This window comes from Pelecanus crispus, chromosome Z (assembly GCF_030463565.1).
Source record: "Pelecanus crispus isolate bPelCri1 chromosome Z, bPelCri1.pri, whole genome shotgun sequence".
NCBI lineage: Eukaryota > Metazoa > Chordata > Aves > Pelecaniformes > Pelecanidae > Pelecanus > Pelecanus crispus.
This window is the reverse complement of record NC_134676.1, coordinates 14,758,501-14,778,800: the sequence shown is the minus strand read 5'-3', so window position 1 is coordinate 14,778,800 and position 20,300 is coordinate 14,758,501. Positions and strand designations below refer to the sequence as shown.

The window sequence follows — 20,300 nt, the reverse complement described above, 5'->3', positions numbered from 1 at the left end:
TACTGCTCTTCTGCATCACCATCCTTACTGAAAACAGAGGCATAGCATTTGTTGGTTTTGGACCTGGGTCTAGTTTATCTTTAATCTTGACCAAATCTTTAATCTAGAAAGTCACGACTTTTTATTGCTCTCTGTTTATATAACTAAAGAAAATGTTACTGTTTCTTTTCAGTTCTTCTGCAACGTGTAACTCAGCTGGACTTTGGAAAGTTTCTGCTTTATTCTCTTGCTTCTTGACCTCCACATTTCAGCTTTTTTTAATTGCTACAGCAATGACTGGTAAATAATACCAGTTCAGGCTTGTCTGTGGGGTCAATTTGGAGCAATTAGATTATGGAAACACACGTTATAGGTTTCACCGAATCTATAATGTCCTCCTTTTAAAAAAGGAGTGTAACTAGTTACTATTATTTTCTCCATAGAATGGTTAAGGTTAAGACCAGGCTAATGATAGAGGAATTGGGGAAGCAACATAGAAGGAGCATTCCTATGCACTCCTGTCATAGGTGACAGGAAGTCCCCTAGTTTGATTTTGTTATTGATGTCCACAAAGTTGTTGCCTCTGTTTTGAACCTATGCACATTTCTCACATGACATTCTTGAACATCCTCCAGTCTTTGCACAGATGGTGCATATCTCAGTATCTCCCAATTTAACTTAACATTGGTTTTGAAAAGTAAATTCTGTATTGACTTTAATGAAACTTGCTGTAGACTTAAGAATATGACATTTTGAAAAAAATTATTTTTTGATTTGCTGTGCCAAGGGTGTTCTCTTCACCTCTCATAGCAAAAACTTTTTGAGACAATATTATTGAAAACAAATTTGGTTGGTTTTGGTTTGGGTTTTTTTGACAGCTGGCAGCATACATAAGATTTGTTTCTGCTGTAAGTACAAGTATGTGATATTCCTAAAGAAAATGCTATTACATTTCAATTTCTTACTTTGTTATGTTCTAGTTGGAAATAATGAAACATTTTTACCTGTTTAAAGCAAGCTTCCACCAGATTTGGAGGGAACATATTTCTGTGAAAGAGAAAGAAAATAACATGAGAAGTAATAAGACTCTAGTAGTATCTTAAGTAGGGGCACAGCTAATAAAAGAATTGACCAGCTAATTTTCAAAGGAATCCTAAGACAAATATGTAATTATGTATACAGTGAGTAGAGCTTTGCATACAGCATTGGTATGGTTAGCTTTATCAGGAAGAAATGTAATAGGGTTGGATAGATCCTGGCAATCGCAATCTCTGTATCCAATATTGTATAGCAGGTCTGGTTATGGAGCAGAATATTAGCTAAAATACCAAATGAACAAAGCTCTGTGGGTCAGTGCTGACTTTTAATTTTGTGTTTATTAATGCTTTCTGAATCCAGAGTAATAAAGAAGTTATTAATATTTAACACATTTCTACTTCTCAAGCGATTTTGCAGTCATGTAGCCTAGTACATTATGACATTTATCACTCAATTTAAAGTCTTGTCATGATTAAGAAATAAATATTTGTGAAGTTTGAGTATTCTTTAATAATAACACATACACATATAATTATATATGTGTATGTATACTTGTTACATGTGGGGGTTCATTTCTTTGCTTTCCAGAATGATGACATTTCTGAGGGAATTAGAAGCAGCCTAACTGAATAAATCTTGAGGAATCTGAGTGCAAACCTCTTCATGGGTCTTTCTGCAGTCCCCTTTCCTGGCAGCATGACTCTTGGAGGCCTTTCTCCATGTCTCTGGCTTCTCCAAATGGGTTAGTGGAACACAAAATTTTGGTGGCTTTACCTGTGGAAAAGCTCCCGAGTTCAAAACCTCAGCTTCCCTACTCCCTGGAATACATCTGTGACATATTAACTCTATAAAAGAGGTGTTGCAGAGTCTCTGAGCAAGGAGAAAACAAGATTTTATATCTGTGCCCCTCTATTTCAAGCATTTTACTTGCCTGTTCCTGGAATTTGTTTCCCATCCATACAATTTAACAAGTTGAGTAGATGCACCCAGACTGGTGGCTACAATTCAGATTAAGATGAATAGCTAAATCAGGGATTCAAGTGAAGTGAGAAAACTGCTGAAAGTTGGAAGTAAAGGAAAGCAGAGGAATTTGGTAATAAGGATTGTGCTATGGAAGGAGGGGAAAAGACCCATGCAGATAGCAGAACAGAAGTCTGTCTTTTATGCGTGAAAGAAAGAATCTTTCTTTGAATATTAAGAGCAGTTTCTTCCCTTGCAACAGCTTGATTTGAAAATAAATCCATGTATTCTTTTGTAGTATTGTAGGGGTTAGATATTCTGGTATCACATAATTGAAAGAAATTTGGCTAGTTTATGCAGTCACTGTCTAAATTTCTCTACTTTTTTTTCTCATGTGAATCTAAATATTACTGTCATTGCTATTGGTACAGAAAATGTGCAATATCATAGCCATACCTGATTAAATCAAGAAAGGCATCTGCTGCTGTCACTTGCACAATTTTGCCTTCTCTGTGCATGTTTTCTTTAGTACCTTTCCCAGGGTGGATGATGACCACAATGATTATACCAATCAGTACAGCAATGATCGTAGTACTCATGTAGTAGACTACTGCTCGGACTCCCATCTTTCCTGATGCTTTACTATCCAGGGCAGCAATTCCTAGTAAATTTAAGCACAAGGACATTCACCTCATACAGTTGTGAGTAAAGAGTGTAAACTCAGCATGATGAAAATGGTTTTGTGGGAAGAGTTTTGATGACCAGTACATTTAAAGCTACTGAAGGTAAGTTGACCCTCTTTTGCAGCTCATGCTGCCACTGTCTTCCCATCCCATCCCACCCCTAAAGCTTGTTATTACATAATTTTCTGTTACAAGAGGTACAGCTTTCTGTGCTTTCTAACACTTCGTTAAAAGCAAAGATTATTGGTCTGATGCAGTGTAGCACTCCTTGTATTCCAGTGAGCCAATTCATGGGTTTTGATTAGCATTTAGCATAGTTACCACAGTCTGAAAAATGTGCCTTAGAAATGTGCTGCACCTAATTTGTAATAGAAAGAAAGAAAACAGAGTACTCTCAAGTAATGTTGCTAATGTTTGCTACAATTAACGTGTATGAAGAGTTTTCTTCAATCCTTAGTGGAATGACCTCAGTTTACCTCTGTCCCAAGCCATGGGAGTTTAAAACAGATCAAACGCTGTTAGCTTGTTTCAGAAAATCCTTACTATTGTATGAATAAGCATTTAGAGTCTTTTATAAGCTTTGCAAAACTTGCGACATTAATCCTAATTCTTGGCTCATCTTAATGCATCTGATCAAATGTGAACACTAGGGTGCTCACTATGGCATCTGCTAAAGTGTTCGTTCATCAGATTGCACCAACAGGGCTGCACTGTGTTTTTTAAATGAAGGTGCAGTTCTGCCAGGGAAAGATCTCTGAATCTCTGAGGAGGAGTGTCTCACGGGGACTGTCAGAAATGGAAGTGCTCTTTCTCTTTCCAAGCAGGTGCAGTTACTGTTCTTCTCCTTAAAATGCCCCTTTGCTCCCTCTCCTTAAGGTTTCAACTTCCCCATACTTCATCTGGAGGGTGACACCATCTGTCTCAAAACACTGCTGAAGTTTCCTGTTGGAATCAAGCGTTCAAACTGCACAATGAAGAAAGAGGTCAGGAAAGTACCTCTCTGCTTTTTTATCTCCTCCTATGGACCCCTATATGGCACTGTCTAATCCAGATTTCCATGGACTGCCCACACATCTAGATGCCATCTTTGAACATATAAAATATAATTAAAGTTGACCACCTTCTGCTCTGGGTACCTGTCTCAGAGGAGAAAGCATTTGAAATAAGGCAAAAGGGCTGCATGAATATAAATAATATGGAAACATAAAACTGGAATCATGACCTAGCAAAACTAAATGTATTCTCAAATTATTGTGGATATATCATACTTCTGTCTGTCTTCTGAAGGAGGGAATATGTGCTACTGGAGTTACAGTGGAAGTACTCTAGTCACTGATGTAACTGAGATCAAGGCTGTGTTCCAGGCTCTGATCAAATCTTTGAAGTATAAAACCAATCACATGCTTCATACTTACCCTTTCATTTCAGCTAGTGTTTGCCTGTCCTTCTGGCAGAAGTCATTAGAGCCAGTAAGATTTTTACCCACAAAATGAATTGCAAAGGGAGATCACTAGATTTGCACCCTGAATTGCTTGATTTACATGTGTCATTGTAGTGGAAGAACAAAGTGTTACTGGCAGAATAAGAAACTGAAAATGGAAATCCAACACTTGAAGCACTTGATCCTTCATTCCTTTGCTTAGCTTTTCCGTCTGTAAAACTGGATGATAATGCTTGTGGTAAGTTTACATTTATGTTTTGAAATTCTGTGAGGAAAATGGTAAATATGATCAAGTAATAAATAGTTTTCTTATCTTGACAAACAGGAATTAAGTCCTGTAGCCCTCTTGTCAGTGGATGGAGGATTGGTTGGTTTTTTAGAGTCCTCAAAATAATGCAAATGCAAAATAATGCAAATATAATTAACCAATGCATAAAAATAAAGTTCATAATTTTTGGAGAATTTCAGATCTGCTACTGAGTTGCACAATGTTTATGTGAGACAGCATTTGTTACAGGTTTTATTTCTAAAGTATCAGTATGTAACTTAAAATTAAGTATAACATTAAAAGTGAAAAAAGAATGGATGCATACTAGTCCAGTCAACTTTATCTTTGCATATTTTACTTGCTGTTTTATGTTCTTACTTGCTGTTTCTAAAGTAGCAGCAATGGACTGTGTATTTTTTCATTTCATCTAAGATCAGCTTTAAACTTACTTTACATGCTGAGTATGAAAAGGTTAACCTATATAGTTTGGTAGGAAGGTTTGGAAATGCACAGGTGTTAAATCAGTTAGTTCCCAGTATCCTGCCCTTGACAGGTAATAGGTTCAGGACCAGAGCACTGTCAGTCTAGAGGGTTTGCAGGCATACATGCTTACTGCTTTAACCAAACCTCATCTTTCTTTGTACTCCACACTTGATACTAGGTTGAGTCTCCTATACTCCAAAAGTCATGAGGAGTCAGCATAGGGCATATCTTACCACTAAAGATTGCTGTGTTGAAGGATTAGAGCTTGTGATCCTATTTCTTTCTTGGACTGATGCTGGGAGTGAGTGGTGAACCATGTGCAAGTGATATGTCAGGGAACAAGAGTCATGCTCTTTTCTTTATAAGCTGCTTTCCAGCTTGGTTTCCTATTATGCACTCTGGCTGTGACTACATGGCCCCTTATTTTAGGTTGCTCAGGGTCATTCCTGCTCTTGCTTATCATATAAATGACTTCCCAGCTTGAAAGTAGGCAACAGCAATTCCTCTCTTCTTGAGCTCTAACCTCTCATGGCATTCAAAGCAGAGGGATGACAGGCCTAAGTATGAACAAAGGCTATATGAGGAGGAAGCAAGTTCTCACCTCAGAGAGCCCTTACTGGGGAGCTGCTGGGCAGCCTTCCCTCCCACTGAAGTTAATGGGAACTCAGGAAACTCACAAGAGGGACACTCGGTACTGTCCAGGGCCGAAACTGCAAAAGTTTCCAGCATACCAACAACAAGAATTATCTAAAAAAAAAATTAAAATCTGTTTTTAAAACATGAGAAAGTGAAGGGGTTTGTTTTCTTTACATTTTAAGATGTTGACAAGATTTCTTAGAGCTGAATGGGACTCTGGAAAGGTCCTTAATGGAGAAGCAATAAAGTTTGCTCCAAAGCTTTCATGTGTCACAGATCATTGTATCCTCAGTGTGTCCTTTCACAGCCAGCCAGCAAAACTCCCATTGTCCCACAGAAGATGTATGTGCCCCTTTCATACTGCTTGCTGCTCTCTCCTCCACATGGCTGCTGGCTCCAGCACCTCTGCCTCCTCTCTTCCACACGGCTGCTGGCTCCAGCACCGCTGCCTCCTCTCTTCCTCTCCCCTCCCCTTCCCCAGGGGGCCTGGGAAACTTTGCTGTGCCACCGGTCCCCACGCACAGGGATGCCTTGAAGTTGTCAAGGCAACCCCAAGCAGAGCGCCTGTAATTTCTCCCAGCATGTGCGTGCACACAACATGAATGGGAATGATTTCTAAAGTATTGATGGGGAGAGAGGAAGGGAAGAGAAGAAAGAAGGGGGCAGGCCTAAGTCTGTAAAACTGCAAACAAACCCAAGCCCTTACTCCTGTCCTCTCCCTTCACCTACTCTTTCCCTCTCTTGAGAAGTGAGGAATCAGTCACACTGTGGGTGAAATAAAGACATGGCAAGGAGTTTTCCAGAGTGTCAAGGCAAAAAGCAAAGCACTACGGTGTTCTTTAACAAAGGTATTAGAGCAGAAATGAAAATATTTTAGGATGGAGGAAAGGCAGCAAGCAAGCAAGTATCTAATTGCAAGAGAGAGAGAAAGGATGCAAGGAAAAGGAGAGAAAATCTAGTTAGGGCAACTTGTTAAAAATTCTGAATTGTTAATCTGATAGTTCTGATTGTTCACCTGACTTGATCACGGTTCTGCAAATTAGCATGAACTAATGATGCAGCAACTCTCCTGCACAGCTACTATACTATGACTGGTTTTGTGTCAATGATATTTTTTTATATTGTACTTATGATTCTAGATTATACAGAATTCTAGAATTTACAAGTCCAAAGTTGCTTCTGTTCGTTTTAATTTTATTGACATTGAAAGCATGCTTACATAATCTATGTGTAATCTTGGATTATACTAGGGCACATTAGTGCAGAGGGATGGTACTATACTCCTCAGTAAGATCAAAGGTAAAATATACTGAGCATGTTTTCTTTAGATAACATTTAAGGCAACAATATCTTTGGATCTGCTTGTTCAAAAATAAATTCCAACGAATGATTTTAAAAGCCAAAAAGCAGAGCCTATGCTAAAAAGTCCTACAACTTCAGAATACTTTTTTTTGCAGAACAGTCCATTGTTCTCAAGTCGTAAGTTATGAGATATTTCAGCCTGAGATTTGAGTTTAATCACATACCTAATTTTCCTGTTACAGTACCTAAGACTTTCTGCCTGTGGGTTTTTTTAGAAAGAAGGAATATGTATATTTACACAATTAGATGGAATATGCATATTTACCACAATGACAACTGTTCGGTAGCCGGTGTGACTGAGGCCCTATTTCTCTGTGTAAACTCCTAATCAGCAAAGCATTCCTGGACTTGTATTTTTCCTTAATGTTGATCACTAACTAACGTGGTTTGCTGAATCGGGGCCCATAACTAGCAGTTTTTAAATGGGATCTTTTGCACTCAACAGTAAGTAGTATGCCACTGAAGAACTGGGCAAGTAGCAAGATTCATTTTCTTTTGCTTTTCCTAAAAAACCAGTCACTACTTAGGACTGATCCTAGTACCTTCAGTGATTTTATTATTTTCCAGAGCAAGCAAGACTCTGTCACAGAGAGGGGAGGGTATTCATCTGAGTCTATGCATACGTGTATAATTTCAGTTTGAAAATAGTTAACGTACTCAGCCAGTGCTTTTCATGTTGAAAGTCCCTGTTTCTGACATCTTTTTGCTGCCCTTTAAAAACTTCTTTTTAAAAAAAAGTTTACCTGTTTGCTTCCCTATACTAAAATTCTTGTGTTTGTAACAAGAGAATCTAACGTTTTGCCCACAATATTTTTAACTTTTGGTTTCTTTAAAATTGCTTTTGATGCCTAATGATGAAAATTTTAGATATAGAATAGACTAGTTCAGTTGGAAGGGACCTATAACGATCATCTAGTCCAACTGCCTGAACACTTCAGGGCTGACCAAAAGTTAAAGCATGTCATTAAGGGCATTGTCCAAATGCCTCTTAAGCACTGACAGGCCTGGGGCACCGACCACCCCTCTAGGAAGCCTGCTCCAGTGTTTGACCACCCTCTTGGGAAAGAAATGCTTCCTCATGTCTAGCCTAAACCTCCCCTGGAGCATCTTTCAACAGTTCCCGTGTGTCCTGTCACTGGATACCAGGGAGAAGAGCTCAGCACCTCCCTCCCCAGGAAGCTGTAGAGAGCAATGAGGTCACCCCTCAGCCTCCTTTTCTCCAAACCAGACAAACCCAGAGTCCTCAGCCACTCATAGGATAGTAGTAATCCTGCTCAGTATGAGAGGAACTGCAGGTTCAGAGCCCTGGTGCCAGCACTTGGCTGAGGAGCCACTGGCACAAGGCTACCATCTGTGGGCTTATGAATGAATGCCTCTAAGTCAGAATCCTGCTGAGACATAGTGATATGTTGTTGCAAATATATAAAATGATGAACCAGTTCTGAATGAGTGTGTAGAACAAACTGCATTCTGGTACTCATACATACTGACTACTGCAAATAAAAGAGAGGATTTCTGTGATCATGATGAATTCTTTACTTACTCAACATATTAGAACTGAACTGATGTAATTTCCTTGCTAATGTAGCTTTTTATACAAATTTCCTTTAGATGTTTTGGACTCAGTCTTTAAAAACAAAACATTATGAACAGAGCATTTTTTTATTGCTAATTATTTTCCTGTTTATTTTGTACAGTCTCTTCATTAGGAAATTGCAGTTGCTTGTTAAGGACTCCTATGGTGGAACAGCAATAATGTCAACTGTTGGCTCAGGAGTGTTCCCCTAATTTTGCTTCTTTAATGTTGTCTTTCAATCTTCTAATGAAGCAGTCTTAAATGGGCTACTCCCGACCGCCTACATCTACTAAGCACTGTGTGATGAGTAAACTCTCAGTGTGAGACCATGAGAACAATCTCTTTTGTGTATGTTGATGAGGATTTGTGGAAATGAATAACACTGTGCAAAGTCATGGTAAAATATGCTGACAGAAAAATTGTGAGGAAAAGCAAGAGTTAGGTAAAAACAGTGGAAGTATTGCCCAAGTTTAATTGACATGATTAAGCTCTAGAGCTTTATTCTGATAGCTGCTGAGCATGTCTTGAGCAGTGTTGAGGACTCCCAGAAAACAAAAGTTAAACAATATTTAAAGCTTTGACAATTGAGTCCTTCACAAGATCAGGTCCAAAATTAGTCCAAACTCTAGATTATGATTTTAATAGCAGTAGTATTAAAAGAACAAAATTGCAAAGAAAAAAGCTAAATAACATTTTCAAAGAGCTATATGCATTGGAGAAGTTGATTAATATTAAAACAAAACAGCTAATGACTTGCTGAAGCCCCGTAAAATGCATGTCTGAAATACAGCTCTGTATGCCTTTTTGTATGAACTGATGGAATAAGCTGTCCAAAATCTCAGTTTAACTTACCTTTATTTGAATATGGAAACTTAAATAATGAAATTAGATATTCCATTAATTTTTCCAATGAAATGTCTAAGAGTGGCTCCTAAAGGATTAGACCTGCCCCACAGCCTTTTAGTCCTGCCCCATCCCTTGCCACCAGAAAACTATTAACTTTGGGTTTTGTAGGGTTAGTTTTTCTGTCAGGTTGTCATTCTGAATCATCTCAGAATTGTGTCATGTGAACACTAGAACTTGTACAAGGGAAGCAGAAGGACACCATGTCTGGGGGCAGAAAACTAGCATTTTGGCAGCAGTTTGCCATTACTTCAAGTTGGCTGTGGTGTTAAACTGCATCTTTTGCTCTTTGGTGGCAGTGCTGCTAAAGCAAGTTAAGTATTCCTTACTTCCCCCTGCTTATCTTTAAGCTGGCTGTTTTCATCAGGTACCTGAGCAAACACCAGCCACCATTTGATGACAAGGAGAGAACAAGGGTGTGTAAAAGAGCACTTGGGCTCAGGAGAGGTCTGGAGGGCCATGGTTACTCAAACCAGCACTGCCTTCAAAAAAAATCAGCATAAAAATATACCCTTATGAAGATACATGTATGTTCCTGTTACATGTAAGAAAAATTCTCACTGCATTAATGAATCAGAGAAATCACAGACATGAACAGAAAGGTGGGACTTAACAACATGTATAAGAGTCCACATAAGCACTTAAATAAAGTGATGTACCTTTCTTTGTCTATTCTCCACTACCACAGTGAGGAGAAAGGTTGTATATGATGACAAAAGACCTTTTCTAGAGGATGCTAACCTAACCCCACCATATGTGCTTGTTTCTGATATTCATAGAACACATGTTTTGAAGTATACCTGAATGTGAATGCTGGATACCTCTCAGTGATTCTGAAAGCTTTTGCACGTGCAAAAGTGATGCAAACTGAACAATGTACTCTTTCTATTGGTTCCATACTTCTTGATGGAAACAGCATAAAAATATGCTAGCTAATAGGTGCAATGTGTGCTATCTTCAAATATATTTCCTCCATCCCTTTCTAGCTCTTTCTAAGGAAAAATATTTTGTAACCAACCATGCTTTTTCATCCTTCATCCCTTTGGCTGCGAACATATGCTCTTCGAGCCACAGTTTATTCATTAGAAGGAAAATGTTTGTGAAACCATGGTAAGATAATGTCAGAACGTCACTGACTGGTGTAAATGATAGAGGCCCAAATAATCTCTAGTGGCTTTGCAGTGATTTTTACTTTTCAGTTAACCATGAATAATGAAAGACCATTTTGTTGTTATTCATCACTGATACTGTACTGCTCTTTCAGTGGAGTAACTTCACTTTATGAAACTTGGCTTCGTTTCAGTGTATCAAGATTAGTTATTATCTTATAAAAAAGTATGACAGTAGGCTGTGCTGGAAAGTATTTCCTGGGCCATCAAGTATAGCATTCTGATACAGCAGGCAAATATATTATACAGTCCTGATTAGAAACTTACTGAGCTTGAGGTTCAAATCAGTTGCTATTTTACCCTATTTTCATGGTATGCTATTCCACAGCCTTGCTCATTTCTTACTTTGCTTGTGTCCATGCGCAAATAACTTGATTGGTTGACAGCTCAATGTCCAGATGGAGATCAGTGACAAGTGTCCCTCAGGGGTCCGTACTGGGACCAGTGCTGTTTAATGTCTTCATCAATGACACAGTGAGATCGAGTGCACCCTCAGCAAGTTTGCAGACAACACCAGGCTGAGTGGTGTGGTTGACATGCCTGAGGGGTGGCATGCTACCCAGAGAGACCTGGACAAGCTTGAGAAGTGGGCCCATGTGAACCTCGAGGTTCAACAAGGCCAAGTGCAGGGTCCTGCACATGGGTCAGGGCAACCGCTATTATCAATACAGCCTGGGGATGAAGGGGTTGAGAGCAGCCCTGTGGAGAAGGACTTGGGGGTACTGGTGGATGAAAAGCTGGACATGAGCTGGCAACGTGCGCTTGCAGCCCAGAAAGCCAACTGTATCCTGGGCTGCATCAAAAGAAGCATGGCCAGCAGATTGAGGGAGGTGATTCTGCCCCTCTACTCTGCTCTGGTAAGACTCCACCTGGACTACTGCATCCAGCTCTGGAGCCCTCAGCACAGGAAAGACATGGACCTGTTGGAGTGGGTCCAGGGGAGGGCCACAAAAATGATCCAAGGGCTGGAGCACCTCTCCTACAAGGAAAGGCTGAGTTGGGGTTGTTCATCCTGGAGAAGAGAAAGCTCCAGGGAGACCTTATTGTGGCCTTTCAGTACTTAAAGGGGGCCTATAGGAAAGATGGGGAGAGACTTTTTAGTAGGGCCTGTTGCGATAGGACAAGGGGTAATGGTTTTAAACTAAAGGAGGGTAGATTCAGACTAGATACAAGGGAGAAATTTTTTACCATGAGGGTGGTGAAACACTGGACCAGGTTGCCCAGAGAGGTGGTAGATGCCCCATCCCTGGCAACATTCCAGGTCAGTTTGGCCAGGGCTCTGAGGAACCTGATCTGGTTGAAGATGTCCCTGCTCATTGCAAGGAGGGTTGGACTAGATCACTTTTAAAGGTCCCTTCCAAGCCAAACTATTCTATGATTCTTCCTTTAAAATTCTACTCTGTGTCAGGACAGTGTCAGTCAGTGAGGGCAAGGAAGAATTCCATAAACCTCCCCAGACTGTGCTTGTTGTTGCTAAATAATTTATAGACACTGAAGTATTACACCTCCCACTAAAATGAAATATGTAAATATGGTACACTTAGATGCTGCGTTTATTGAGTGTCAGTGATATTTACATTACTACAGGAAACCCTTGCAGGAATATGCTCTACTGTTCTGAAAAGTGTAGTTGATTTAGTTTTGGGGTTTGCAATATAACAGAATACATTTGGAGACTCAGTAGGAAAGTACATTTCCTGAAATTCACATCTGCCTGAGAAGGACCCTGCTGTGGGCTTGTTTAGATACCCATTTAACTCTTCGCATTATTCCATCTTCTGCTCACAGTATTGGAATGTGCCAAACAATATGCTTTTTGAAGGGAAACTAGGGAGTAATTTATCTTCTTTATGTGTGCTAAGCAGAGCAGGAGGGAGAGGCAAGCAGGGATTCACAGCAAGCCATGGAGCAGTGATTAGTAACAGCTGACAGTCTCAAACCAAGACTCTCTTTCTTTAGTTACCTCATTGTAATAACAGAGTACAAAGGACTGACTGTCTTCAAGCCAAGAATCAGAGACCCAGGAACACAGAAAATAGCAGCTCACAATTTTCTTGGTAACAAAACACTGCTGCTACCTGTACAGTGCAATTCTAAAAAGACATCCTTTTATGTCCAGACATTTGGACTAAGCTTTCCTGTAAGTGGAATTCTTCTGTTGGGCATAAAGCTGTTTATTTTCTGTATCAGGATTGAAAAAATGAGCACATTTGCTTAAGAAAAAGCATAATGTAACATGGTAAATTATTTCAGTTTAATTAGGAAAAAAGTTAGTTGTGGTAGCTGATAAGCCAAAGCACATTAAGTTAGCTTGAATCCTACAGGACATGTAGTTACAAGACTGAAATAAATATGCTAGTAGTTGTAAGACTTCTACCCTATTCCCCAAGGATGAAAATGTTAATTTTCACTTATTCTGAACATATTGCCAAAAATATCTACTTTAAACATGAAATGCACTGTATCCTGGCAAGATACTGCTGATAAAGATACCTTTGCCTTCTGGATGGTGTTAAGCACATTACTTAGTGCTCCATAAAAATCCATAATGCAATTTCTTAAAATACATATGGAATCTTTTAATCTGCTAAAACACTGGTCTGAGTTTTGGCAGACTGTGCCTGGAGTCCTTCACAGACATGTTTTTGTATGTGCAGCACTTATTAAACAACATTCCATGAATGTACAGTGCTTCTGTTATCTGCCTGTCTGTATACCATATGATGAAGCTATAAACTATTTACTATGCTAAATCACTCCTGATCTACTCTAGCTGCTACTGAAAAAGTAATATGACATACTTGAGAATACAGATGTGAGATTAGAGGTATCTGTAAAGGAACAGTAGCTAGTAATGTAGTCTAATGTAAAAATGCATTTGCTTTTACATCTTTGGTATGTAACAGATACCTGAAGAGACACTTCTGTTGAATTGCTAGAAAAATGAAGTTAATATTAATCTAGTCAGAGAGGTGCAAGATTTAAAGAATGGAAAATTAAGGTTACCTGTCTAAAAAAAGATAGAGACATATCTCTATCTGTGTGGAAAATGACATGGGATTTGGGGTATGGGATTGTACCAATCTGTAACTTGTCACAGTTCTATGCTGGTGGCATCACCTTCTCATTCAAAATGTGATCCAGTATTACTGGCCAGCCAGTTCTTGGCTTCTTCACTAAAATTTCCAATAATGGATGCTATTGCAGTGATAGTGTCTTTTATTTGGATGATTGTCCACTAGGATCTGACACTAGTTAGGTTAATTTTACAGAGTTCAGGCAGCAGCCATCATTTGGAAAGAAGCTTTGCCCAGTTGGATGTGACTCAACTATGATTTGAACTAATGATAGTGTGTTATTAATGCATTTGGTAGCAACATGGCCTTTGGATTTCTGATTGGAATTTTAATTTTAGCACAATTTTTAAAACCCTGAGATCATCTCATCTTTCTTTGCTAAATCAGCAATAGTAAGGTAATTTGGAAAAGAACAGTGTGACATTGCCTTTAGATATGTTCAACAAGACCTGATTTTTTTGAGTAATCTGAAGTTACTCTAGTAACTTCCCACTCACTAAAGAATCCTGTGTATTTTTTGTTGATGCTGTAGCTACTATCTATCCTTGTACCAGGTTTACTAATAATCAAAATTTCTCTGTCTTTTTTTTTTTTTAAAATCTTCTCAGTGACACAACAGTGATTTGTGCATCTGTGTCCAACTTAAAAGTGATAAATTTTCATTTTGCTTTCAAGCTAGGAGTTCATTCATCTGCTGCTGTTTTATCAGTTGATCTTCCAGAGAATTTATCTGGACTGCTCATGGAGCTGTGGCTTTCCTTTTTGTCTATGTTACACACACCCTGCTGGTGTTTACATGTTCTTGTAAGCCTTTTAGTTTATTACATTCCTTTCCATGTGCCAGGCATGTTTTCAGTTTGTGCTATTTTGCAACAGTATGTATGCTTCCACGGGCTGTTCTTGATGGATTCACACTTTGTTTGCTGACTTTTCTCCTCTCACACCTCAAGTATAATTTTAATTTCTGCCAAGTTGTAGTGCTATCTGCATTCAGATGAAGCAACGTAAATAATTTTGAATGGAGCTCCATGCTGCTGTTGCTATCCTGCTCCTCATATTGATATAAAATTAGCTCAGTTATCTATCTATGACAGTGAAGTCAGCAATGTTGACGTAACATCTTCTCAACCTGGGGAGGTTTGTACTGAGAGACATTACCCCCAATATGGTATTGACTTTGGTGCACAACCTAGTATAGTCCCTCTGATAGTTCAGGTACAAATAAGATGCACTGCTACATAGTATTATCTATCTGTGTCAAAAGGAAATGCATGGAACTCTTTCATGTCTCTAAGTTATTATTAAGTTATTATTTGCATTAGAAATTGCAGAACAGTTACTAATTTGACAATGCAGAGTACTTTTAGATTCTTATTTTTCAAAGAATTACATTAACTTGGATTTTATAAGAAAAATTCTGCATATAAAGTTTTATATGGCATCAAAAAATGAATCTTGTATTAATAAAGAATCTAGAAACAACCTGAGACTTCCTTTATCAAGTATAGCAAAGTCTGTTTAAAAAGTATGGGATCTGATGCAGACATAATTTGAAAAAATTTGTATAGACATTTTTAACTTTATGAACTAGCAGCCTTTTAAAACACTGCTTAAAATCCATAAGTTAATGTCTTAATAATAAATAAGAACATCTTAATGCATAACATCATAAATATTTTTCTATTATTTTCATGGACCATAGGAGTAAACAGTAATTTAATTACACCCTAAATCCCACCCCCCAACCCCAAGAATTTAATGGGTAACAATCAAATCAGCTTTAGAAAAAAACTACTTCCTATTTGTGAATTTAAGGTCCTCTGGTAATATGCTGTATGAATACTAAGGAGTCATTACTTCAGCAGCAATTAGTCTATTACATTTTAAATTGTCATTATAATTTGGGTTTTTTTTCACAATTCAGTAATGATGTTAAGGCTGTTCTGAGAACTCATTACGAAAGTGTGGACTTGGAGTTTCATGTGAACAGGCTTTTGTTTTCCTTCTTTTCTCTCCTTTGTTTTAGTGACCTCTTGAACTTTGGGTCACTGCTTCAGTTACAGCCTTGCAACATCAAAGCTGTACATTTTTTCCTTTGTCTTTCTCCACCTTACAGACTTGTAGGAGGCAATGGAAAAAAGTTAAGACTTCCTCTGGAATGCCTGACAGTAGCAATCAGTGCTTTTTAATAATATTATTCAGCTCTTTTCCAGGATGTTACAGTGCTTAAGTATAGCTGAAAAATAGGTTTTGGCTTCAACAATTCAAGTGTTATACAGTTGCCATCAGGGCACCATCTGCTTGCAGGCAGGATTGGGGATATGAATTTCTATGAGAGGCCTGAGGTACCAAAGAAAGTATCAGCTGATTTTAAACTAAACACATGAAAGAGAAGACTTTTTTTTTAGATCACTGTTGTTATTGGACTGCGATGTTCTGCAGAACAGAAAAGAAGCCAATTTACTTTCTAACAAACTATTAAACATCATATCTTGAATTTGAAAGCTTTATTTTCTCTATGGCTGTGGGTCCTTTGCACAGCTTCATTAGCCTTGAGACAGATATTAGCCAGGCTTAGTAAGCTAATGTTCTCTAACTTTGTTTTCAGGGTTTGGGGAGTTAATGTAATTGGAAATATTGGACAAAGCTGATTTTCAGTGCAAGAATGTATTCATTAATGAAATAGCCATTCATTAAGTGAACTCTTGACCAAAACCTGTTTTTTCTCTAGCTCTGAAGAGAAACTACATTCACTGGCGAATCTCTGATATTATCTAAGTATTCAGATCTAAGTTAGAAGTGGTTGGTGAAATGTCAGCATAAAGTAAGTATTTAGCTTTGCATACAAGTAGAGAGAAAATAAGAGAGCTGTTTATGGAGGAAAGAATCAGCAACAGCATGTTAATTCTAGTGCAAATAGGGTACTTCTAGTGCTATGCTGTACTTTTCTTATCTACCACCTGTAAGGATCTAGCGGTATAGCTGTCTGAGAATGAAAAGGTGTAATTATCTGAAAAAAATGTTAACTCTGTTTAAGTATATAATTATTACAAACTGAAGCCTGATCCTGAAAACATGCTTAACTGAGGCATCTAAATAAATGTTTGTGTTAATGTACTTAGTCCAAAAAACTCTTCACAACTTGTGATACGCTTGAAGCCCTTCAAACTCTTCAGTGAAGTAGAGAAGATGAATATTGCTTAAAGATTAATACCAGATCTGATAACTCTAACTACTCAGGAATTACAAGTCATGCTCTCCAAATACTGGAATACTCCAAAACCCAGTATTTTTTCAAATAAGTGCTCTTTGTTGTGTGACTCTTGCATTTTCAGAATATAGTCGGGATCTATTTTTGAGCTTTTCTTCATAACCAGGGGGCCAGGAATTTAATTTGCTTTGATACTTGACTTCCAGAGATGATAGGTCTTTAAGAATAACATTAAGATCTGAAAGCTTCTGTTGGCATGAAAGTTGAGGACTCAACTGTTTACTTTATTTGCATGTTTCTTTCTCAGTATTAGAACTGAATTGCTATTCAGTTGTGTGAAACTGTGAAGAATTTTATCTTTTCACTTCCCACATGGTATGGCCCCATAAATAATGAGACTTTTTTTTGCACAAGTCTTTCTGTATCCTAGTAGCTTTTATTTCTCTTTGTAGATCAGCATTGGTCTATCTGGTTTTGACAGACACCTGCAGAGAAAAAGGTCCTTTTGAGATACTATCAATAGAAGAAATACATGGAACTTTTGTATCTGGTGAGCTGAGGAATGAAAATTTAAGAGCTTGCCATCCTAGGTGCTTTTCTTGCTGTTTTTCTAGGAATAACTGTCTTCACAATAGCAGGAACTGAAAATTTGTGGTGTACTAACTGCCCTGTTTCGCTAAGTGTACAAACATCCAAGGAATCTGTGTTTGTACTGATTGTACATGTCCCTCTTTCAGATGGAAATGACATGCTTTACAATGATGAACTCTTGGCCAAGATCAGAAATGCTAAATATACAAACTTTTAACTTGAGAAACACTGAGTCAGGCAACTCAAGAAAGGCCAGCCTTCAGAAAAAGTAGGGTCCTGTAGGAGTTTCTTTTTCCCCATTTCTGGAATTCAGATGGCACTTGTTACCTAGAGACGCATAGATAGGATTTTCAGTAAACTGTATTAACTTTGCTGTGGTATGTATCAGTGGCATCTTTCAGTCAAACCTGGGGAGACCAAGTCCTAGAGAGGATCAAATGAAAAAGGCCTTGTGTAAATGAGGAAAAGTGTTATCAGGATGGCCCAAGTGAAATATCTGAGGCAGTGCGTAGAAGTGGCACAGTATGCCCAGACCTAGTGAAAACTGATGCTTTCTAGAATAAGGTATCAGCACAAAAAACAGTCATTTCTGGGACTGGTGGTATGTTACAAGAGTTTTGCATCAAACTTCATCAGTATAACAGTATATCAGTATGACTCACTTGTGTGAAGAAAATTATATCAGACTGTGTGAGCCTGAAAAAGTTCACATTGAGAGACCTTCCACCCAATTAAAAAAGGCTGGCAATTCTGTAAGGAGATTCTAGGTTTCAGCAAACATTTGCTGTGTTCACGGCTGCCTCAGGCACTCATCTGGAGACAACATTGTAACAAATCAATACCGAAAATGTATTTTACCCTGTGCCAGCCACATCTGCAAAAAGCTGTCAGCTATGAAAAGGAACTATGATATGACTGGAAAGCAATTCCTAGCAACCAGGTAAGCTCTTAAATATGTGCAGTGATATCTTTGGAGAGACTCTTCATGCCATATACAACAGTATTGTTTGTATTTCGTTGCATTAATTTCTCAAGGTCTGAAACGGATGATATGGAATATATTCAGAAACAGCCTGAAAGAGAAAGTAAAGAAAAAAATATGCACTAACAGGAGTGTCTGGATGAAAGGAATTGTTGCTGGTGTGGGATCTGCTTTGTGACTCTCTAACATGCAGTTCAAATCCCAGATGTTGCTGATCCTACATTGTATCTGTAGTCTCAACCAATCATTAGAGATTTCTGTCCTGACTGTCTCCATTTTCTCCTTCTTACCCTCCATCACCAGTGAGGGCTGTGTCATGCAGCCAGACACCGGGATGAACAACTAGCTGGGCAGCCTTCCTCCTCTTCCAGACAATCCAATATTATCCTGGAACCCGGACCCAAGGCTTGAGTCCTGTAGCTCTTGTGGTGCACAGTGACTTTTCCTCATTCTCCATTGCTCAGAACTCAGGTGGGGCATTCGGCAGTGCTATCAAGAGACTGTCATATCTCTGCCTCCAGTAATGATGATAATGATGGATCTGCCTTACAGAAGTTTATAATCCAAATACATGGCTAAAGGACAGCATGTAGCAATTAATTTTGAGAATTAAATGGAGATAATATATTATAGGGCAACAACTGCCCATTATCAAAACACAGAAAAAAAATGAGGGGTGAAAACAAGGGTAGAGGACCTAATGATAGCATTACAGCCTCCTGTTTCTGAAAGATGACAACCTTCTGCATGTGGTTTGGTCTGCAGTTGGTCCTTCTGCAACAACCTGTGTAGCTGATGCAGTGATTCCGAAGTACTTTGTGTCTGTCAGATTTTACCACATTGATGAAAGGATGATACGTGTTACTTCTGCTGGTGTGCAAGTATTCCCAGTAATGTTCCTGGTGTCCCCAAAATGCAGCCTCAGGACCCTTCTTGATTAGATTCTCCTGGTCTTCATGAGCAGTTATAGCAAAGACAAACTGACAAGGAAGCAAATATGATGGAGTTGTGCTACATTCAAATGTAGGAAATGGGGATGCAGATTATGGTGTTCAGGCTAGAGGTAAAGAAGTTAAAGAAGTAGGAAAGTGAGAGCTATTAGAGCCTGAACAAAGCTTCTGTGTACCTAACTATATCTGGGTGTAACTCCTCTTCACAAATTTTCAGGCTGTTTTTTGTCATACTTTGATACAGCTCTTACACTGTTGTTATTTGTCAACTTCCCAACAGTGGCATAATTAAGAGCTGCTAATATTGTTGTGTGTAGTTCTTTCCTTCTTTCTTGACATACAGTTTGTCCTATCTCTTTTATTTTTAAGTCTAATTTCATGTCAATGGAGAACATTTACTGAAATAGAAATGTTAATAAAGCGACAGTGTATATTGATAATGGAACATCAGGGCTCAGGCAAGATGCTTTAACTCTTACATGTTCTTCCAAACAGTTTTTGCTTTTTGTTTTGCCAGTGACTTGCCTGTCAGCAAGCAAAGTCTTGATGTTATGCATCTGAACTAGGATAAAAAAAATCAAAACTAAGTCTTTGTGGGTGGGAGGTTGTTACCTATTATCAACTCAGCTGGAAGCCCATGCAGAATGCAAACTGAACAAAAGTGTGTAAAAACCTGTTATACAATACTTTGTGAAACAACTAAAAATAGTGGTCCACTAAGAAAGTTTCTTCTTTCATTTTGCAATGAAATTTAAATCAGCCTTTAATTAAGGGCTTCTAGCAAATGTGAATGATTTCATATGTTTTTTTAGTTTTGCTTTTATTGTCTTTAATTATTTTTAAGTCTTTAATTATTGCAGACTTTGCTTCTGAACACCCTTGCTGTTTGTGCATTATTGCTTGCAGAGACTAAGACCAAAAACTACACTGCTGAGTACTTTCTGCTTTTGGATGCTGCATATCATGCTTAGGTTTTCTTTTTTAAGTTATA

The 20,300-nt window shown here is 38.4% G+C and overlaps 1 protein-coding gene across 4 annotated transcripts in view; it reads right to left on the bottom strand.

Annotated features, from left to right (window-relative positions):
- Positions 1-20,300, bottom strand: part of SLC1A3 (solute carrier family 1 member 3) — a 61,360-nt gene that overhangs the window by 17,246 nt on the left and 23,814 nt on the right. For 3 of the 4 annotated variants that reach the window (XM_009477999.2, XM_009478000.1, XM_009478001.2), the window contains 2 exons: positions 2,434-2,638; positions 984-1,026 (listed from right to left, as the gene is read on the bottom strand). In XM_009477999.2, the coding sequence (XP_009476274.1) occupies positions 984-1,026; positions 2,434-2,638 (248 nt within the window). The remainder of the gene's footprint in view (positions 1-983; positions 1,027-2,433; positions 2,639-20,300) is intronic. The other variant, XM_009478002.2, reaches the window with a different exon arrangement.